This window comes from Melitaea cinxia, chromosome 13, assembly GCF_905220565.1.
Source record: "Melitaea cinxia chromosome 13, ilMelCinx1.1, whole genome shotgun sequence".
Lineage (NCBI taxonomy): Eukaryota > Metazoa > Arthropoda > Insecta > Lepidoptera > Nymphalidae > Melitaea > Melitaea cinxia.
In genome coordinates this window covers 12,781,327-12,805,352 of record NC_059406.1, presented here as the reverse complement: position 1 = coordinate 12,805,352, position 24,026 = coordinate 12,781,327, and the positions used below count along the sequence as shown (strand labels likewise).

The 24,026-nt window shown below is 36.2% G+C and overlaps 1 protein-coding gene and 1 non-coding gene across 2 annotated transcripts; one reads left to right on the top strand and one right to left on the bottom strand.

Moving 5' to 3' along the window:
* Positions 1–373: 373 nt before the first annotated feature.
* On the bottom strand, positions 374–20,893 carry LOC123659107 (phosphatidylinositol 5-phosphate 4-kinase type-2 alpha). Its single transcript, XM_045594369.1, has 11 exons — positions 20,542–20,893; positions 17,072–17,169; positions 13,632–13,742; positions 13,306–13,482; positions 12,064–12,202; positions 8,165–8,295; positions 6,922–7,090; positions 5,927–6,087; positions 4,113–4,225; positions 3,316–3,386; positions 374–2,712 (listed from the first exon to the last, which is right to left on the bottom strand). The coding sequence occupies exons 1-11, from the start codon at positions 20,668–20,670 to the stop codon at positions 2,590–2,592; spliced, it is 1,422 nt and encodes a 473-aa protein (XP_045450325.1). The 5' UTR covers positions 20,671–20,893; the 3' UTR covers positions 374–2,589.
* On the top strand, positions 2,880–2,998 carry LOC123659341. Its single transcript, XR_006744015.1, has one exon. It is a non-coding gene; the product is annotated as a 5S ribosomal RNA (ribosomal RNA).
* Positions 20,894–24,026: the final 3,133 nt, after the last annotated feature.

Sequence of the window (24,026 nt, the reverse complement as noted above, 5' to 3'; positions counted from 1 at the left end):
TCATTTATTTTAAATAATATTTGCAGACTAGGTATTAAGCACTGTGAAACAAGATTTAGGATTATATATTTATATTTATTGTTAAACGAATAATAAGCTTGATACCTGTTTTCAGGATTAATCAAAATGCAACAGTTGATACTGTTAAATTGTCGAAAAAAACATATTAATATTAATCTAACTAAAAATTTATTGACCATTTCAATCAATACTTTAGTGATTGAATATGTTAAAAATAAATTAGTCCCGTGTCATTAGGTATTGTAAGTGGCATTACATGCACAAATTATGAAACAAATTATTTTAAAATATTAATTTAAGAGCAATTTCGCCTGTATCGGTCATAATAGGGAAATAAAATAAAACACGCAAATTGCAGAAACTTTATAAACCGAATATTTAAAAAAATTAATGTTTAATTAATTTTTCTTCATACACAAGTCTTTACAAGAGTAGGAATTAGACTAGAGAATTATAACATTTCAATTGTGTCGCTTGCATGCCGATTATTTAGCTAAGCATCTGTATTATTCGTAATAAATATAAGCCCAATGGGCTGGAGCTCCCTCACCCTTAACAAAACAAAACTTATTGTAACATTACAATTAATTATCCACCTAAACAATGGCAACATATATGACATATTGAATCATTTCATGACTAACACATTGTTCAGGAATCAATGTTGACACATCAAAAATTACAAAACCTAAAAAGTTTTAATTGAATTCTCGATAATGAAACCTTAAAATTTTTAATTTTACATTATTTGTGTGTAAAATGTGCATTATTTAAACAAGATTCAAATGACGGACCGTCTTATTTAGATTAAAATAAATTCTAAATTAAACATTATCTATCACAAAAGTTATCTTTGACGAAGTTTAAAATCAATGCTTGGGGGCATCTATGAAACGGAATACTGATTTATTTTTCAAATATTTATTTTTTTATACACAATACATCGAATATAAACAAAATGTTCGGAAACATCTAGAACACATAGTATTTAGAATTTTTATATTGTAAATCATTAACCGTCTCCAATTACAATTCAATTATAAACACCGCGTCACAATATTGACAGTTTCACAGAACAACATCACAAAGATCTCAACAACAATCCTAGTCTTAATTCTTTATAGAATAATAAATAACAAAATCTTACAATATACTTTTAACACTACGCTAGACAGATACTAAGCAAATTATTTAGCCATTGGCAAAAGTAACGATTAAATAGCAACTCCGGTAGTCATCACAATGCCTCATCGTAACAGCCATTAACCGTATATCAAACTTTACATCGAATTCAGCATTTAACATTAATTTCATTTAACTCTCAAAACTTTATTCAATAATGATATTTAACAATAATATTCATTACATACTAATCTACAATAGCGGAACATTATAAAAGCTAGCAACGAGTTATGAAAATTATTGCAAGGTGTGCATGTAGATTTAAAGTATCAGTTCGGAACTATCAAAATGACACAATCAGAATAACAGCTTTTTACTTCCGACATCTATTTATAAATCATACCATGCCACTTTTTTTACAATTAATAAAAAAAAACACGTCTATAGTATTATTGTGTTTTACATCGAAATGTAAATTAATATTTTATATCTATAAAATTAATTCACAAATTTTTAAAATTCTTTCGAGACATTTTTTATATGCGGTTATGGCACATAGTAATTTTAAAAAGCTGTTATTCAAATAATCGAATTTAATCGAGTTTTATTAGTTTAATATTTATTTATTTCAAAATAAAGATACGTGCATCGGCAGTGGAATACAATGGAAAATTGACAATGGTTAATAATATCGTTTTCGACAAAATCGAATTATTTAAATGAAATACAATAAACTGTATCTAATAATAGAATTTACGAACGATAATCAAAGCTGAACAAGTTATTTGAAAATATTTTACCATTCACTAGATATTAAATTTCAATGAACCAGTATACTTTACTTGTTCTTTTAGAACTGAAGCTTTTTGAATGACAGTTGTGCACTGACCTTTCCTTGTTTTTTTTTATGCCTCTTTTAGTGCTTACTAAAATTGCTAACTAAAATTCAAGATGTAACCCTATAACACCCTGTCGAGTCCACATATGTATAATCAAAAATATAATATAATGAAACATTTTGTTGCAACTGGCAACTAGAACAATTCTATTGCAACTTGAATTTAGTTCGATGTAAGGACAATCAATGTAATTGAACTAATTGTATTTTAATACCTATTTGAATATTGTTTCATTAGTTACAATAACTTTTACAGAGAAAAATACATGTACTTAAACATATTGTTAAAAAAAAAAATGCAAATCGTGCAAATCCTATTAAAAGTACAATTGCTTTCCAGTTTCCCTCACAAGGCACATCACCCTTTTATGAAATAATTATAAATATATAATATAATAAATATACAATCACACTTTAAGAAAATAATATTATGTAAAATTTCTATACTGTTCACGTAATAGTATAACAAAAAATATATAATTATTTTGGAATAATAATTAATTAATAATACCTTTAACAGTGCACTAAAAGAGGCATAGTAAACATATTTAGTTTCCTTCTATAGCTTTGGCCACAAAATCTATGAATCTCTTCCCATACTGTTCGGGGTCGCAAGTTGATATACCGTCAACGTTGCTCCCGTATTTAACGGTTTTCGCTGCTTTAGCTGCCTGTAAATATTAAAATTAATTTAACAACTTATATAAATTTCTTTATGGAACAAGTAACATGATATGATATTGTTAATTTTTGAAGTGAAACTTCTTTAGGCGTAGAGGGGTAAAATTTTTACAGATGAAACGCGTCACGGCGTCACGTCGTCACGAGTCACGAATTTTTAAGCGTCCATACCGCATTGAATACACCGGTTCTCGTCCGATCACCGAAGTTAAGCAATGTCGGGCGCGGTCAGTACTTGGATGGGTGACCGCCTGGGAACACCGCGTGACGTTAACTTTTTTTTTTTTCAATTAGTTTGCCAAAGAAGTTTCACTTCTGACATGTGTACTTTGTAGGCTCGCAATTTTTTATTTATTAATTAACTAGGAATTGAACTGTACAATTCACTTAGTAAACAACAGATATTTGTGTAATCAAATGCCTTCTACTTACTAAAGTAATACAATGCCAAAAAAAAATTTAAGCAGAACAATTTGTCTGTTTAAGGGTTTTAATTTAAATATTTATGGATTTTAGTGTTGGGCTAGTAATGCTCCTTTATCGTGAATGGATCTAATCTTAGGTTTACTATAAATACTTATATAAATTATTACCTGTTTCTTGACTCCGTAATGCGTCAGAACATCGATTAAAGCAACGAAATATATTTCTTTCTTTGGTGCACCTGTGGAATAAAAAAAAATGTAAGTAAAATATTAAAGACAGAAAGAAATAGTAATAATATAAAAAATATTGATGTCCTAATTTTCGATTCTTAAGTACTTAATGAACATAATCAATATTTTAAGGTAGGTTTTTGTCTTTATTGTACATTTGTGAAATTTAATTTCTTAATACTTCGGTTATATTACATTTCTTTTGAGTTATTTTAAATACATAAAATGTACATTTTCTTTAAAACATCATTTAATCAGTCAGTTTAGCCTATTGCAGTCCACTGCTGGACATAGGCCTCCCCAACTTCGCGCCAGACATCCCGGTTCTTCGCAATCCTCATCCACCCTACACCGACAATCTTACGTACATCGTTACGTGATCGTATCGTTTAAGGTTTTTGGTACATAAAAAAATATTATTGAATACTAGCTGACCCGGCGAACTTCGTATCGCCTAACACAAACTTTATCGTATGGTATTAAAGTTCAAATTGACTTTTAAGTATTATCACAAATCTTTTGTATGGGAGTATAGAAAAGTGTTGTTTTTAGACTTTTTCAGGAAATTAAATTTTTTTTTTTTTTTTAGGATTTTTCTCTCCGTAAGAACCATCCTCGTACTTCAAGGAATATTTAAAAAAAAGAATGAGCGAAATCGGTCCAACCGTTCTCGAGTTTTGCGCTTAGCAACACATTCAGCGACTCATTTTTATATTATAGATGAATAAACGAACCTTCATGACTCGGAATGGCGTAGATGTCGAGCTCGGGTATGATGCCTTCGTAGCGCAGAGACGACTGGCGCCCGAGACCCCGGGGGCTGTCCGGAGGGGTGTTGTACCCCCATCTGGAATAATATACACTATTATTTGCTTATTTTGGTAGTATTATATGACAAAAATAACTTCAGTTGTATAATGCCTTAGAATTTCAATTGTTTCAATGATTTTTGAAGAAATAAGAAGAAACTTCTTTACGCACGCTTGACTTGGGGAGTAAGCTGGTGAATGCGCGACGGGAGCATTACGAAAAGTGTTAGCGGGCGACGCGAACGGAGCAAGAAAAAGAGGTGCGAGCTCATTTTCTCTCTTTATCTCATAGCGAATTATGTTTCGTATATCTAAGCCACAGTGCCTATTGTGCAGAAGTTTTACTTCAGTCTGGTGGTCTAAAGCACACGCGTTTTTTTGACATGACAAGTGATGAAATTTTAGATTGATAGTGAAAAATTACCAAACCATTACCATGTGCTACTAAGTGATCACCCTTATACTTGTAATGATGGTAATATTATGGTGTATGCCGCTTCGAATTTATCAGCTTAACATTATAACGCTTCAGCCCACTAATATCCCACTACTGGGCATAGGCCTCTTTCCCCATTTAGGAGAAGGATCAGAGCTTAATCCACCACGCTGCTCCAATGCGGGTTGGCGGATATATTCCGTACTATGAGTAACGATCGCTATCAGGTGTACATGATAACAACCGGGACCCACGGCTTAACGTGCTCTCCGAGGCACGGTGGGGAGACCCACAAAGACTGCACAAACACCCAGACCACGGCAAACATCTGTATGGCCAATACAAATGTTTATCGTGTGCGGGGATTGAACCCGCAACCGCCAGCGCAACAGGTACAATCCATGGCTGTAACCGTTGCGCCAACGCGGCGTCAGCTTAACATTATATTTAAATAGAACAATAAATAACCACACCCTTACACCATAGTCTATAACCATAGCGTTCCACTCGCGAGGCAGTCGACCGGGCCCCGCCGCGCCCGCGCAGCGCCGGCCCCGCCGCGCCCGCGCACGCCGGCCCCGCCCCCCGCTGTGAGGGCGAGCAGTTACCGGTCGCCGTGGCGCGTGTCGGTGTCGGAGTCGTCGCTGTCGCTGTCGAGCTCGGCGTCGCGCGCGCGCGCCGCCTCCGCCCCGCCCCGCCGCGCCCGCGCACGCCGGCCCCGCCCCCCGCTGTAAGGGCGAGCAGTTACCGGTCGCCGTGGCGCGTGTCGGTGTCGGAGTCGTCGCTGTCGCTGTCGAGCTCGGCGTCGCGCGCGCGCGCCGCCTCCGCCCCGCCCCGCCGCGCCCGCGCACGCCGGCCCCGCCCCCAGCTGTGAGGGCGAGCAGTTACCGGTCGCCGTGGCGCGTGTCGGTGTCGGAGTCGTCGCTGTCGCTGTCGAGCTCGGCGTCGCGCGCGCGCGCCGCCTCCGCCCCGCCCCGCCGCGCCCGCGCAGCGCCGGCTCCGCCCCCCGCTGTAAGGGCGAGCAGTTACCGGTCGCCGTGGCGCATGTCGGTGTCGGAGTCGTCGCTGTCGCTGTCGAGATCGGAGTCCCGCGCGCGCGCCGCCTCCGCCCCGCCCCGCCGCGCCCGCGCACGCCGGCCCCGCCCCCAGCTGTGAGGGCGAGTAGTTACCGGTCGCCGTGGCGCGTGTCGGTGTCGGAGTCGTCGCTGTCGAGCTCGGAGTCCCGCGCGAGCGCCGCCTCCGCCCCGCCCCGCCGCGCCCGCGCACGCCGGCCCCCCCCCCAGCTGTGAGGGCGAGCAGTTACCGGTCGCCGTGGCGCGTGTCGGTGTCGGAGTCGTCGCTGTCGCTGTCGCTGTCGAGCTCGGCGTCCCGCGCGCGCGCCGCCTCCGCCTCCGCCTCGCCACGCCCGCACTCGTGCACGCCCAGCAGCAGCGAGTAGTCCATCAGGTGCAGCTTCGTCAGGAACTGGGACACCAAACCGAACGTACTTAAGGCGCGATCCACAACTGTGTCGTTCTCGGTTTCGGTAAAAGAAACAATAGACGGATCGTTGCTGGAGTGTGATGTGGATCGAGCCTTACTATACAATTTCCATTAGCTTCATTCGTTCGGTTGGATTGATGGCTTCCAACAGTTGTACTTCATACATATTGTGAGAAACTCATAACACCAGCCGTTAAAAAAACTAAAATAGTTTGGGAGAACCCGTTCGCTATTAAGGGCCGCGGCATCAAGGATACAAATACCAAAATGATCGCCGATCTTCGTGAAGAGATGGCACTTTAAGAAGAAGAAAAGTGCTAAGGCAAAACTGATGATTTCGCCGTTTTTTCATTTGATAATTGAGAAGATGAGAGGAAAATTTTTAGGTGGGACTTTGTTATCTTTATTTTAATGATTACACCATCCTTAAAACAAAATTCTTACTACAATAGATGATTACAGTGCTATAAGTAAATCAAAATCAATTATATAAATATAATTTAAATTTCATTATTGTACAAATTTTCGCCAAATAAAATTAACTACGTGCAGTTTTTAATTCATGTGTGGTTAAGCTCAAAACAAGGATAATTATAAATTATATGATTTATTATGAATGCTTAACTCTCAACTTTTGGCTTGGAAAGGCCTATTTTGTGATTTCCTCATATTAGGTAACAGACGCACAATCGTAGTTACCAAGTCATAATTCAAACAAATCTCGGTGTGATTGATGTTCTTTATGGAACAATTTTAGGACCATTCCTATTTAAAATCTTCATTAATAACATTATCGTGTATTACATGTAATCTTACCTCAACATCAGCGGTGAGCGTCTCCAGAAGCTTCTCCTTGGCAGCGTCACCAATATCGATGCGAACACCTTGCTTGATGAAGTCATTATCTTTGAGAGTTGGCAGTTCTTTCTCAAGTTCCTTCTCGGACGCTTCACGGTCAACGGTGGACCCTTTTAAGTCATATTTCCTGTAATGCAACATGTTTCTAATTTTGTTCTAAAACACAGTTTATATGTTATTTTCAAAAGAGTAACTGCGGAGTTTCTTGCCGATTCTTCTCTGCAGAATTTACATTCCGAATCGGTGGTACCTTCACTTTTACAAAAATAATAATTAATTTCTAGTTTTAATTTATAAAATGACGATTCGAAAGTGCTCTTGGAGCCTATTTGAATAAAGCTATTTTTGATTTTGATTTTGATTTTGAAATGATAATATTATAATATTTTACAAATAATATAGTACTTCGTATGTAATATCATTGGGCCCTTGGCACAGTTGGCACCTTGCTTTCTGGCTCCAATATCATGGGTTCGATTCCCGCATTAGGTTTGGGTGTAATGTATGTCTTATGTTATCATAAGGCGGATGTTACTTAAAACAAGTATTATGTCGCCTATGTTCGGAAAAATCGACCTGGCGATGTGTGCAGATTGAATATTTATATCTTATATATACATAGACAAGCAAAGCATGAACTTCCAATACATTTGATTTGACCATATCACAGATATTTTATCACGTTATGTCAATAAAATAGATACAAACACATTAAAAATATTACTCATTTGGAAAAGTGTAATATGAAACAAAAGAATCATTTAAAAACATTGTATATATAAAAAACAGTATAGGATTCCTTTTTTATAAGCTTTTATTTAACTTGCAATGTTTGTAAGTTTAGGTCAAATCTTGGAAGCCGAATTTTACCAACTTCTCAGTGTATATTATACACTATGATATATCCTTAAGTAGATAGAACCTAATACTACAACATCTTGATATATATATAATTCTTCTGTATGTATGTTTGTCACCTAGCTTGTTTCAAACGACTGGTCCGATAGGGTTAAAATTTCATGTGTAATGTACGGGTGGTCAAGGGGTTCATGGATGGTTTTGGAAACCCACTTGGTACCCACCCAGTAGGTGGCGCTGCTGTAGGTATTTTAGCATTCAAATTTAGTAGCTGCTGTTCCCGGCAAGGCAATGTCAGTTAAGTCAGCTAATATAATCAAGTATTTTACACACAAAAACTTACTTATGTATATTGAGGTGATTGGAGAACACATTCCTAGTAGCGACGAGATAGTGCTCGATACCGTCGACTGTAAGCCGGTACATGCCGAGGTATTGCGGCAGGAGCGTCTTGCCGTGTCTCTCCACTATATACTGGAAACATATATGTATCTATAAATGAAAATTAATCTCTAAATGGGTAATCCGCAAATCTCAATATTCAAAGATCCCGTGGCCCCAGACTTTACTTATTTTTTGATGGAATTTATCATGATAATATAACAATAATTTATATGTATTTTCTTGCGTTGCCTAATTTTTAATGTCATTACAGATTTGGATATTCTTTTTTATTCGAAAGCTGGCGTTTGTTGTGTCCCATTTAAATTTGAACGACATTTGACGAGTTATTTTTGATTGTGTGTAATAATGTGCATTGTACTATACTTACCAATGTAAATTGAAGTCGTTTTTTTTTAGGACAAACACAATTATTATTTGAACAAAATATAATATTTTTTCGACAAAAGTAATTCCTTAGTATATGTTTGAATAAGAAAAAACTACATGCCAAATATCTGTACTTAATAATATTTAAGCATTATTAATTTATTATTTGTAGTTTGTGTAAGCAACGTTCAGCACTAGATTTCTCTTATACATTATATATGTGTAAACTCTACAGTTTTTTTTTTTAATGTCACTAGGTCGGCAAACAAGCGTACGGCTCACCTGATGGTAAGCGATTACCGTAGCTTATAGACGCCTGCAACACCAGGAGCTCTGGTCACCTTACTCACCAAAAGGAACACAATACTGCTTGAAAACAGTATTATTTTGCTGTGATCTTCTGTAAGGTCGAGGTACTACCCCAGTCGGGCTGCTCCATATTTTGAGCAGGAAATTCCTGCTGTGCCCTACCTCAGTTCAACACTACACTACAGTTTTTGCAGCGTACGCCAGAATAGCTCGCAGATGGCAAATTTTTTTTCCGACTTACTTCACATTTATCGTTATATTTTGGACAATTCACACACTATCTTTAAAAAATTATAGCCTATGTGTTATTCTAATGTATAAGCTATATTATTGTAAACTTTCATTAAAATCCATTCGGTATTTTTTCGGTATTGAAAAAGGAACAAACATCCATACACCCATACATACAAACTTTCGCGTTTATAATATTAGTAGGATTGAACACACACGTAATGTCGCTGTGAAGTCGTCTGTGTCTTTTATAACAAAGTATTTTATCCTACTGGATGGACGCTTTTTCATGTGCATTTATTATTGTATTTGTCATAGATATAAGAAACTATAAAATTAAGTCAAAATTAAATATCTAAACAATCCATTCCGTTACTTATGGAAAATGTAACATTTACTAAAATGTTGTACGTTTACCGTTTGCTTTGAGTACTTAAGTATATAATTATGTATTACTCAATTTTAGTATAATTATAGTAACCACTAAACAATATCTGTGGAATAAATAATTAATTAGTACATATCATTTACTTCAGTCGTATATGTTTCTTAAAATAACTGTATTTTAATTTGATTTAATCCTTCTTGAAGTAAAACCTCTTTACGCACGCTTGACTTGGAGAGTAAGCTGTTGAAAGCGTGACGAGAGCGTTACGAAAAGTGTGATCGGGCGAGGGGAACGTAAATTGAGAGGGAGATATCAAGTTAGATGGAGCTAAAGATTCACTTCAATCGTGTGATCTAAAGCACATCCGATATTTTTTTTTTTATTAAAGATATTTTTTGCATTAGAAAACCTATTTCTGAGTAATTATTTACACAACTACAACGCAACTATAGATATGACGTCCTGAAAATTACAAACAAAGTTTTATAAACCATAGATAATATAGAAAAACAAAACGCGGGAGAAAACATGACGGTCATCTATTTTAATTATAGACATAATTTTAACACTAGCTTATTTACTATAATCTTATCTTAATCTTTCCCTTACAATAACAAGTTACATGCACTGTCTGGAAAATAAAACGATTTACCGCATCTGTATCACAATCTTTAATGGATTACTTAAGATTAACAACACAACTAAGGTTTTTTGGTTTTTCTCTTTTTATTACTTTTATTGTATGAATAGACATTTTCGAATTTCGAATACGAGCATAACGTGTTTGAAATTGATCTTTTCGTGAGCAAACGAATCGTTTTTTAAATATTGGAACTGGAGTTACAGTAATACCCTAAACTAATGCAGCAAATGGTATCGAGTTTTAACTGCGTGGGTCGAATTGACGTAAGACGAAAAACAGCATTGCTTATACGAGTATGCATATTGTATAAACAAGACGTACGACGACGGACGGTTTTCATTCGTGATTAATTTTTATAAATTTACTGTTATAAATAATAATTTATAATAAATATGTGTTATTAATTTTATACTACAAAAAACCCAGTAGTTTTGTCGATTGAAAATGCAACAATTTGATAAAGGCGTATGTCAGAATCATCATCACATCAATCATCAGGTAACAGCCTACACAGCCATGGATTGTACCTGTTGCACTGGCGGTTGCAGGTTCGATCCCCGCACATGACAAACATTTGTATTGGCCATACAGGTGTTTGCCGTGGTCTGGGTGTTTGTGCAGTCCTTGTAGGTCTCCCCACCGTGCCTCGGAGAGCACGTTAAGCCGTCGGTCCCGGTTGTTATCATGTACACCTGATAGCGATCGTTACTCATAGTAGGGAATATATCCGCCAACCCGCATTGGAGCAGCGTGGTGGATTAAGTTCTGATCCTTCTCCTACATGGGGAAAGAGGCCTATGCCCAGTAGTAGTGGGATATTAAAGGCTGAAGCGCATGAAGCGTATGTCAGAATGCATGTAAGTCAGGGTAACGTAAGCAGGAGACAGCATACTGGATAATAGGGAGATAGCATATAAATACATAACTGAGGTAGGGCACAGCAGAATATATCCTCCTTAAAATCTAGAGCAGCCCGCCTGGGGATGTATATCTCAGCCTTACAGAAGATCACAGCTACATAAAACTGTTGCAAGCAGTGTTGTGTTCCTGTGGTGACTAAGGTGACCAGAGCTCCTTCCTCCCTGGTCCGCTCCTCGGTCTCTTTCTGCGTCAATACCTCTTCACAGAAGGAGACCGCCGCCTGCCACGATCTTTCTCTGTCGAGCATAGCTCTTACGACGCTACCCTAACTTATGCTTTATACAAATTTTTTATACAACTTGGTCAGCAAACAAGCGTACGGCTCACTTGGTGGTAAGAGATTACCGTAGCTTATAGACGGCTGCAACACCAGAAGCACCGCAAGCACGTTGCCGACCCAATCCCCCCCCCCTCCCCGGAGCTCTGGTCACCTTACTTACCAACGGGAACACAATACTGCTTGAAAACAGTATTATTTTGCTATGATCTTCTGTAAGGTCGAGGTACTACCCCAGTCGGGCTGTCCATAATTTGAGCAGGAAATTCCTGCTGTGCCCTACCTCAGTTAAAACTCTAACAACACCTCTAACATAACTTCTCTGGTGCCCCGCACTGGTGGGGTATCCATGAGGATCTTCCCCAAGTAAAAAAAGTTAACTTAAGTCGGGAATAGCGTAAGTCGCCTAAATTGAATTCACAACTACCTTCAATAATCTATTTAACTCTGATTTTACTTAAAAGAAAAAAATAAAAACATTATTGCAAACACTTCAATAACATTAAAGATAGTCTCTTTACCTAAAAGGAAAGTTCACAAGGTCGGTCTAATTACTATAAACAATCTCAACCAAATCTTTTCTGAAAGTAAAAATAGATAAAAAAAATTATTACTCTCTAAATATTAGCTTAGCTAATAAAATATTTTAGATGGAATTTTAGGCACCCAGATACAGAATAAAAAATTGTCTATGACACTCACCGGATGGTAATGTTTAAGGAAGGAGTGCATCCTCTCCACTTCTTCAGAAGTAAGGGTCTTCAGAATGAAAAGCCTGTCGTAGCTCTGGTAGAACTTCGCGCCAGATTTTCCTGATGATTCGTCAGGTATTGGTTGCGATCTGACGACAATGCCATAGACTATTTAGTTTTTATTTAAATCTTGTGTTGGCTATAGTTTCTTGAACGTTTTGTAAAAAAAAAATCGGGTTTTATTTTATACAGATAAAATAGGAAGACTAACATTCTTTATAGTCTATGGTTATTGTACTAAAAGAAGTTATAATTGATAGTATAAATTTTACTAGATAAATTTTATAATAACAGGAAAATTTTCAAAAAAATTCAGTCTTATTTATGACTTTTACAAAACATTACTTTTAATTTTTATTATTAACAAACCTCAGACAAAAAAATCACATCATTTTCGATAACACTTCATGTGTTCTTTTTTTGGGTTTCTTTATTAATAAGGATATTTGAAAACGTTATATGAAATGCATAGTTATGTGTTGACCTAAACATTTAAATCAATTTATTTCATTTCAAATGTAAAACTTGAAGGTTTATAATATATTAGCTATAGTACCTACATTAGCAGAAATTTCCTTAAAAAAAATTATCTTTGATTTTGTCATTAATAAATCAACTATACTTCAAATAACCTATAGTTAAGTCCTAAATCCACCTAGTTAGTTAAATGGTGCTGTTCTGATAAGTGCGTCTAAGTTAGCTGAATATTTATATACACATCTCTTATATATTACTCATATAATATTTATTATTTTGTTGAACGTGACGTTATCGTGCGTATTATATTTACTTACCTTTTAAATGTATCTTGTAAGTGCGATCATGAAACAACCTGCTGCCATTGTGTAAATAAATATATATAAATACATATATCATACTTTTGCCGTGACTTGCTTTACATATGATAGGTTTAGGAACACATCAGGGAAAGGAACAGTCGGGATGTTTAAAAACATAAATAAAATAATAATCATAAAAAAACAAGGAAACCTTGAAAAACTTTACGATCTCAAATACACACTTTAGGTACGTTTTCTCTATCTGTATGAGTGCTAATTGTTAAGGGAGATGACGGTACGCAGCCAGTGTCCATGATTATGCGAATGAATGCCGTGTCAGTTTTAAGGCACACTAAGAAAACTTGTTATTTGTAAAAAGAAAATCATACAGCGCTTAGTGAAACTCCGCTGACCTCAGTCGTTTTATCGTCAAACCGCGTTTGACGAATTCACTCGCATCGTGGAATATCCCCTCCTGATGGCTGTCAGGTTTCACTTCCCCAACGCCACAGGGCGCTGTCGCCGACCGCCTCAGCTTACTGTTTAACCTCCTCGTCTTCGAACAGAGGTAGTTATCTGGCTTTCTAAACCTAGGGACGGTAGGGCACGGGATAGGTAGGGACGGTCCAGACCGAATTATATGGGGGTAGAAATAAATATATATAAATACAAGTTACAACTTATAGCTCGTTAGCGCTTCACACGTGTCTGTGTTTCCAGTTATGTGGCGGTACTTTACCTTGTCAGCGATTCCTTGTAGTCTAAATCGTCGATACCGAATCTCTCCCTAAGATTCCTGAAGACTAGTGGGCAGTATTCCTTCACCTTGAAATGGGATGGCATGTTCTCTCTGCAATAGATGAGTAACAATATTAAACAAAATGGAAAATATCTGTATTCAAATAGGCTTCAAAAGCACCATTGTATCTTACAAATTAATAGTTTATGTGAAGCTACCATAGGTATTCTTTATTGTACGCAAAAATACAAACATTATAAAATATGTACAACGGCGATCTTATCGTTATAAGATCGATTTTCACGCTAACAAAAAACTGATTGAAAAATAATATTATAAAGAATTGTTCCTCTATAATAATTTAAATATTTAAACACGTCGTATACTCCAAGTATATACCTACTTGGAGTATAAACGTAATATTTTCCTTATCAAATACCACAATCTAATACCTAAAGTAATAGCTGACTGGAGAAGATAAATAAAAATATTCATAAAAAGGCACAACAATACAATGAGAAAAAATAAATTTCAATTCTATTATACAGTATAGTAATATTTTGCTTCGTTTTTAGCCAAATAATAGGACAGTAGAATAATAGAAAAATAATAGAAAAAGTTTTTAACCAAATAATAGGAAAGTTCTCAATTTGCTACACATCATAAAATAAGAATTCTATCATTGGTTATTCATATTTTTATTGAGATATCTGATAACTAATTTTTGAGTAATCTTTGATAACGCGTAGGTACTTGACTATTTTTTCGTCGATCTACGTTGTATTACTCGTCGATGTAATTGAAGTCGGTTTTTTTTCGTTTGCGAGCAAACACAATTATATTTTAATCGGAAGGTGGTGTGTGTCGTGGGGTCAATTTGATTGCGATCTAACAAGTAATTTTTGAGTTATATCAATCTAATAATGCGTAATTAAAATAAAATAAAATTACTTTACTGTTTTTTCGTCTACTACGATGTGTTACTAGTCGATGTAATCGAAGTCGGTTTTTTTTCGTTTGCGAGCAAACACAATTATGTTTTACCAGTCCGTGGACGCGCAACGCTTGTAGTGTGGGTATTTGTAATCTTTGTTATTTTTGATTGAAAAATTACTCAGAATCAATTAGTTCAGTTTGTACTTTTTTTTTTTGGTTTTTAAAATGTAATACGATACAATTCCTAAATAGCACAAAGCTTCTTCTGTCGACATCGCAATAAAGAACGAGAAGCTTCACGTGTATCACGAACGTCGAGCCGAGTAAGTTCGCGATATTTAAAACCGCGTACTTTAAGTTCGCACGTCTATCACCCCCTTAAGAGTTTTGCATTTTGTAAAATTGCATTCATTTCTTTGCCTAAAACTAGTACAGAAGACAAAAAACATAAATACTGTACTCGGTAGTGAATATTGCACATCGGCTAGTTTCGATTTGTATTCTTTCACCCGAGTGCGACAGAGACGAAGCTCTGCGAAGCCGAACTAGCCGATGTGCAATATTTACTGCCGGGTATGGTATAAATTATTATATGATTATGGTATAAATTATGTACTGTGTGGCTACGGTACTAAAGAATATGGCCACCCCCTCTCTTCCCGTGGGTGTCGTAAGAGGCGACTGAGGGATAACACGGTTCCACTACCACCTTGGAACTTAAAAAGCCGACCGGTGGCGGGATAACCATCCAACCGCTGGCTTTGAAATACACAGGCCGAAGACAAGCAGCAGCGTCTTAGGTGCGACAAAGCCAGCCCTGCGGTCACCAATCCGCCTGCCCAGCGTGGTGACTATGGGCAACACACATGAGTTCACGCATTTTTGGCGCGAACTTGTGGAGGCCTATGTCCAGCAATGGACTGTATAGGCTGTAATGATGGTATAAATAATACTATCACGGTCACTATGTGCACTATTGATTCTACGGAACTTCCTACCATTATCATTTTGAAAGCCCCCGATATTTCGATGACATTGATGACGCCATGATCACGGGTGACCTGTCAATCGCGATAAGTTGCGTCGAATCAATTGCTCAAAAACTAAAAGTTTCTGTTAACAAAATATTTTATAATATATAATTCTCTGTTTGCTGGCTTATTTATTATTTATAATAATATGCATTACGATAATAATCATAAAATATAATAAACGTCTTTATTATGATTATATAGAATGGAGTTTATAATAAGTAAATACACAGCACAGTCATTAAATCACTACACTATAATTAATTACTTTGACGATATTCAGATATTAGAGTTGACGCAGTCTTTTATTGTTTTATTAATATACTTAATGGATTTTTAATGACTCGCAAAACAATACAAATTTAGGCATTTATAAATAGGTACATTTTTAACCGACTTCCAAAAAGGAAGAAGGTTCTCAATTCGACTGTATTTTTTTTTTTTTTTATGTTACATCAGAACTTTTGACCGTGTGGACCGATTTTACAATTTTTTTTTAATCGAAAGGTGGTGTGTGTCAATTGGTCCCATTTAAATTTATTTGAGATCTAACGACTACTTTTCGAGTTATATCTAATTATATCTAATAATGCGTTTTTACTTGACGCTTTTTTCGTCGACCTACGTTGTATTGTACCGCATAACTTTCTACTGGATGTACCGATTTTGAAATTTTTTTTGGTGGAAAGGAGATATTCCTAGTTTAGTTCCGTGATAAGGAAACCAGGATCTGATGATGGGATCCCAGATAAATCGAGGGAAACTCTTGAAAATCCGCAATAACTTTTTACTGGGTGTACCGATTTTGATAATTCTTTTTTTGTTGGAAAGAAGATATCCCTAGTTTAGTACCATGATAAGGAAACCAGGATTTGATGATTTTTGATGATTTGATGATCTGAGGATTATATTTAATATATTTAATTGTTTTACATGCTACATCAAACTTAAAGAATAGGTAAGATAGATTAAGAACCGTCGAATTATTTAAGCTCAAAATTTGACCATTTATCGGCATAATTTCGTTACAAAAAAAATAACCCAAACCTATCTAACTTCAAAATGACGGTTCTTAATCTAAAGCCTAGCCAAAGAATGATTAAATACGACGCTTATATAAAGAATTAAATATATAATTTTATTCATTAGCACCCCAATCTTATGAGATAGATTAGATTAATGGTAACTAAGTACCTAAGTCAAATTTGCGCAAGTCGAGACGTCGCATATAGATACAGCTCATTTGACAGAAGGTTTCGTGGTATTATTTACTTATAAATATGTTATAAGCATAATTTTGGTATTATCATGCGTACTAATTTGGATAAATGGAAAAACTGTGTAAGTCAAGATTGGCGTAAGACAGCATTTGCGTAGGACAAGCTATTTGTATATGACAAAAAATAAAATGATTTAAAAATGAAGAAAATAAGAATTTATGTATGTTATTATTATTATTATTATATATCTCACTTGTTAAACAAATGGTTGTCCACCTTGAGCTTAGAATAAGCTCTGAAGTCATCGGGCAGCAGCATGACAGGTATGGTAACATGGCTCAATTCATTTATCTGAAACAATGTAATATAATTATGATTTTATTTTCAATTCAATTGAACCAATAACTTGGAAGTCAAATTCTTAGTAATAAAATTTACCAAAATAAAGTTATCAAAAATTTTACGTTTATTATTAAATATTATTTTAATGTTTATTTAAGTTATAGCACAATATTTTACCAGGATAAAGGTAATAATTAAGACCCACACTAATGCTTAGTAGTTAAGCCTTATCGCATTAATTTCCTGTTTAAAATATTTAGGATCGTGACTACCTTCCTTATGAATACCCATTAATATTGAAGATCTTTATTATTTAAAACTCGACAAATACTCTAACAAAACATTAAAAAGTTAATAATATAAATTGTATAAACTCATAATTGAAACATAACAAAAACAATCCATCTTTCAATATTCTTTAAGACTTTTATTATTATTTTTTTGTTTTAATTGAGATCAAATTATTTTTATTTTTTTATTTTTTTTTTGATATCGCAGGGTAACCCATTTACGGGTGATATCCAGGATGCCCGGGTAGGCATTCCTAGACCGTATGTCGGCTTAGCACTTGGGGGTGCACTACCGACCAAAACCCCTGCGGGAGCCTTCAGCCGCTTTAATTGGAGGGTCCCGGAACTGCAGGCAACAGGATCCCTCCAGCGACAGGCTGGCCTCGGCGAAAAGACCAGACTTCTCCTCCATGGGACTGTCCGGCTCACCTCTGAACAATCCCGACGACGCCATGTCTAGCAGGACCGGGTTCCCATCCCGGCCCGACATGGGCACAGGGGCGTTACTGGAGACGCATTAAGTAGCGCCTCCTACGCACCCCCGTTCGTCGCCTGCGGACGGAGGCCTCGTCGGCGGCCCCCTCTCTCATCCGCTCGTCGTTCTCCTTCTGGGACATTACTGTCTCGCAGAAGGAGACCATCGCCTTCCAGGACTCGTCGTCACCGAGCATCGCGGTGATAACGCTCGGCAGTGACAAGTCCGCCGTAGCGCCGCCCATCTCGGGCACAGCTCGAGGGTGTGCTGGGCAGAGTCCACCGCCGCGCCACAATCGTGACATTCAGTCGTCGGCTCCCTTTGGGCCGTCCGACACAAGTATTCACCAAAGCAGCCGTGCCCGGTGAGAACCTGCGTCCGACGGAAGGTGAGGGGTTTGCGCTTACGGCGCATCCACCACTCAAGGACCGGGCGCAAGGCAGCCGTTACGCGTACCATACGGCTGCTCCGCCAGGTCCTCCCCCACCTCCGCATTAATGCTTCTTGCCCCATCCGGCGCACCCGTAGGATCCCGTCCAACGTGAGGATCTCACCGAGAGTCCTCCTACCCGAGACGTATGAGTAGGTCTCGGCAAGGACCTCCGCCACGAGCTCCCACGGGGGGTCGCCAGCTAGAGCAGCAGCTGCAGCCCACGATACCGTACGATACCCCTGAATCACCCTCACCGTGATGATCTTCTGCGCCGACCGCAGTGCGGCCTTATTCTTCGCAGTGAAGGAGATCAAATTATCTTTTAACCAGAGCTAGTCAGATTATTTATATTTACTATTATCATTTTTATTGGCATGTAAAAAGAGAAAAAAAATGAATAAATAAAAACAAATTTAAAATACTTGTAAGGAGAATAGTGCAACAAGTTATCATAATCAGGATATCAATCATTTACAATAGTTTACTGAGACTGAACAGAATCCCATGTTGATTGGTAATCTCAGATTATACATATTCTTTTGATGTCAACTCTTATCTGTTTGGTTTTAAATTGATTATATTTGAATTACTTTAAATTTGGAATATTATTTTATTTGTTTAGATTGAACTGTGTCATATTTTATAATTTCGTGAAAATCGCTTTAAGAAGTAACATGTCTAGTTATCTGACATAACTTTTGTATATTTATAAAATTTTTATAATAATTACGTTTAGTCAAAAAAATAAATTCAAAATGTTTAAGTAAAAATAAATAATTTACTAATCAGACTTTAAGCGTCTTTTTGGTTTGAAAGTGATCCTCTTAGCCACATTTACAATTCAAGATCCCACAGCTGAACAAAGGTCATGTCTCGATATAAAAAATAGTTTAGAGCATAATTCACCATGCTTCAATACAGTGATGACTTTACTCATTAGTTATAAATGAAGTTTCAAATAAAATAATTTTAACACGTTGAACGCCAGACCAAAAACCATGTTTAGTCCAGTGGGCCACGACGGACACCATGTGACTGCCATTATATTGGGTCCAAGAGGCCGCGTCAGACACCATGTGTCCGCATGCCCTCGATCACTTCAGAAGCCTCTAGGGAGCTGACGGACAGTGTTTCGACTGTTTTTACTAAGGCAAGTGACCCGCGCGGCCTCACAGTGCAATAAGGCCACATAGCACAAAAAAAAAATCGAAAACACTTTGAATTTATAGGCTTTTTAACAAGTTGTTTCTAAAAATGTTATAGCTGGTGTCTGCCACTTAAGATCTTGGAAAATAATGGGTAAATAACTGTTTCCGTCAGTCGCCCATTATTTTTGAGGTTTTCGCTGACAATATTTGCAGAAAAACACCTTAACAATTTTTTGACGATTCTCGATTTATTGGTGTGGCCCCAGGCGAAAGTATGCTGTCGGACATACGGTGTCCGTCATGGCATCCAACGTGTTAAAAACAATTCTATTATTAAACAATTATAACTATACAGATATATTTATACATGTACTGAAGACAAAATTTTATCTAAAAATGTATTTATTAATGATTTGGTAATTTTAACACATCAAATCAGATTAATTTTATTATATTACTTTTTAAAACAGATAATTATGAAGTCTAAAAATGTACTTTTTTTAAACGAACTATCCTGTAAGGGAGTTTGATTTGTTATAGACAATGCCTAACAATATAAAATATATTGGTATTATGACTTGACACAAAATGACGAGCACAGTGCAAATAGCATCCAAATGTAAACCACTTAAACATGAAAATATGAGGAGTACTTATAAAATGTATAAATTAATTAGGAATAGCAATACATAAGTATTGATATAATAAATGTAGTTGGCTCATCATTTATTTTTTTATCCTTCAATGTTATAAACATCTATATTTAGAAAACAATAGTAATTTTTATTATTGATCATTTGCCAGCAATCAAAAAATATCCTACTGTATATAATATTAATACAGTCTTCCTATAATATATAAAGTTTTCGTTCATAATATCAATATGAGTAATAAATAATATGGTAATACTGCTACTGATTTAAGAGCGAAACATTTATTGATTATGTACCTTGATGTTTATGTACCTACTAGGTTCCAATCAGATTTAGTTTAAATAATTTATCATTATATCGCAATTTAAAATAATCAATTTACCGTGTGATTAACACCCCACATAAAAACAGACAATAACGGTTCATTAGCACGAAACAATTTCACTTTTTGATGTTTCACGCGAATATGTTTCTTTTTCAATTTGCTCAATCCAGTGTTGGGAACGGACATTTTGGATTTGTTTACAAGATTCGGTGCACAGCCACTTATTAATATTTAAAACGAAATTAAAGTATTTAAACCATTTTTAGCAATACAAAACCGTAAAGACGACTAAAAAATTTGTATAAATAAGAAATTTATTATAGAAACTCGACACCCATCAATAGGGCAAACGGCTTTTTGACAGACAAATTAATAAATACAGATTAAAAAAGCTGTTTTGGTGGTGATTGGGAAATGGGTGGGAATACTTCAATATTATATTGTATCGGACTATCGGTCGTAAAGCATCGATACTTATATTAATCTTTTATTTTATAAAATTAAAAAATTAATTAAACACCGTAACAAGTATTGATATTTTTTATTTATGAAAAAATATGAGTTTTAAAACGAATTTATGAAAAAAGGCAATTTTTATAGTGATTTCCAAAACTTAGTTTTTCTGTTTGCCCATTAGAGAATTTTTGGGTTCACTCGCGTAATTTTAACCATATATACTTACACGATAATTAGCTTTAAGGTATTGACACAAAAAGTACTTGATATCAAAAACAATGTACAACAAACGAGAGAGTAAGTAGGTACTTGCCGCAATACTTGTATTAATTTACTTGTCTCGTTACTTCGACTCGTCATCATCATCATCATCAAAATGGCATTAACTCATGGAACTTAAAAAGCCGCCCGATCGCGGGATAGCCATCCAACTGCTGGCTTTGAAATACACAGGCCGAAGACGGGCAGCACCGTCTTCGGTGCGACAAAGCCAGCCCTACGGTCACCAACCGGCCTGTCCAGCGTGGTGAGTATGGTGGTACACACGAATTCATGTGTTTTGCCCATGAGTTGATACTATCAAATTACTAATACTTTTTTTATAAACTAAATACGTGGAAATATTAAAAAAAATCATTTTTTACTTTTTGAAGTAAAACTTTTTTGCGCTCAATTGATTTGGAAAGTAAGCTGGTAAATGCGTGACGAGAGCGTTAAGAAAAGTATGATGGGATGAGGCGAACGGAAGTTGAGAGGTTGATATAAGTTAGTGAAGACGAAGACAGATAGTTTTACTGCAGTCGTGTGGTTTAAAGCACACTCTTTTTTTATTTGTAACAATTTATTTTAATAATAAGAATATCCCTATGCTAAAAATGATTGACTAACATATTTTCTATATATTGAGAATTTATTATTGTGATAGTGCTTGACCCTTGACTTGTATTTTAATTTTAAGTAGAATATTAATTAAAAATTAAAAATTTTATAAATTAGTAACATTTTATAAGTACGTCGCTCTTATGCTTGTCAATATAAGTGTATAATCTATGCTTGTCAGAAAAAAGCGCGGGAACTTTGAAGTGAAAAGGCGGTCTTTTTTTTCAAAAATATTTTATTAATTTTATAATTCATTCACTGGAGTTTTTTATAAATAAATACTTATAAATTAATCAAGAGATGGGGAGAAGTAAGAAAAGGAAAAAGAAGGAGGAAGGTAACGCTGAGGACGACTCGTTGAGCTCCGACTCCGAGTCCATAAAATCTGTTGAGCTAACAGACGCCGAAAGGTATGCCCCGTTTCGGGTAGCCGATTACGTGCGGCACTACCCTGAGAACGGGGGTAATTTTGACTATATTGTATTCCTGGAGAGTACAGAGGCTGACAAGCCAATCGGAACAAGAGACATGATGACACTCGCTAATAGCATAAAAAAATATAATAAAGGCGTGAAACAACTAAAACGCATTAATAAAAGTAAAGTTGGAGTTATCTTTGATAGACCTGCTTTTGCTAACGCGGTCTTAGGCAACAAAAAATATCTTGATGGGTACAAACTGAAAGCTTCCCTTCCGGCTGCCGCTACAGAGGTCACTGGGGTTATTTCTCATGTGCCTATAGAATTATCCAATAAAGAAATATATTCAGCTCTAACTAGCACGAAAAATATTATATCTATACGTAGATTTATGCGACGTGTAAGAGAAAATGGAGAAATAAAATTAATCCCCACAAAAACAATTTCTATAACCTTTTCCTGTCCCAATTTACCAGATAGTGTGGACCTCAACAGCTGGCGGTTCGAAGTACGGCAGTACATCCCGCCAGTAAAGCAGTGTCTAAAGTGTTTAAGATACGGTCATATTGCAAAATTCTGTAAAAATTCACAAAGATGCAGCATTTGTGGCGAAGGTCACAATTTTAAAGATTGTCAGACTCCTTATACTGCAGCCAGTTGCTGTCACTGCTCTGGCAATCACATTGCCATATCCCCTGCATGCCCTGTTAAAAAAGAAAAAATCCAGCTTAACAGAGATAAATTTCAGAAAAAAAGCTTTGTTGATGTTTTAAACAGCTCTCACTTTCCATCATTAAACAAAACTGATCAGTTCTTATCTCTTTTAAATTCCGAAATAATACTCAAATCTATTACAGAAGCTTTAGTAAAACTTATAACACTAAACAAAAATAATGAAATACCTATCTCTTCCCAAAATATTAAAAATGTCCTGCAAGATACATTAAAAAAGGTTACTAATAAATAATTTGTACTTTATGGATACTTTAAATATTGTGCAATGGAATGCTCAGAGTATTCTACACAATCAACATATTTTTAATTATTTCCTTTTGGACAAAAATATTCACATTGCGTTAATTTGTGAGACTTGGTTAAAGCCTTGTCAAAAATTTAAGATACGTCATTACAATGTAATTCGTCTTGATTCAGGAAACACCCACAATGGCGTAGCCATATTAATACATAGCTCTATTTCTTATTCTAAAATTGATACTTTTTATGATGACTCCATTCAAAATGTTGTTGTTCGTATAAAATACTCTAGCAACAAAGAACTTACTATCATAAGCTTTTACAGTCCAACTAATTGCAATCCTGCTTTTTCTAAATCTAAACTAGACAGGTTAATTAAAAGTTTACCAGAACCAATCTTCCTAGCAGGAGATTTTAATGGCCTAAACTCAGCCTGGGGCTGTTCTACTTCTAATTGTCGAGGCAAAGACATTTTAGAGTCTATCAATAACAATAATTTGGTTATACTTAATGACGGAAGTATGACCACTGTTGGTTCGCACATATGGAGACAGAATGCTCTTGACTTAACCATAGTATCACCTTCATTGGCTCTAGAGTGTGACTGGTCAGTACATGACGATCCCTTAGGCAGCTACCACTTTCCTGTAATCACAAAAATTTTACTTAATAACAATCATTACAATGCCACTCCTATTCCCAATAGTAGCTCACTACCCTGCTTCCCTAACCTGAACAACGTTGATTGGAACATTTATAATTTAAATGTCCAACTATTGCTCACTGAATTTTCTCTTGATACACAAGACCCCC

Coding starts and splice junctions, on each gene's coding strand:
- LOC123659107 (XM_045594369.1), bottom strand. CDS start 20,670: ATGTCCGTTCCCAACACTGGATTGAGCAAATTGAAAAAGAAACATATT. Junction 12,203..13,305: donor TTGACGATAAAACGACTGAG/GTCAGCGGAGTT, acceptor CATTGTCGTCAG/ATCGCAACCAATACCTGACG. Junction 8,296..12,063: donor TCCTTAAACATTACCATCCG/GTGAGTGTCATA, acceptor ATATGTTTCCAG/TATATAGTGGAGAGACACGG.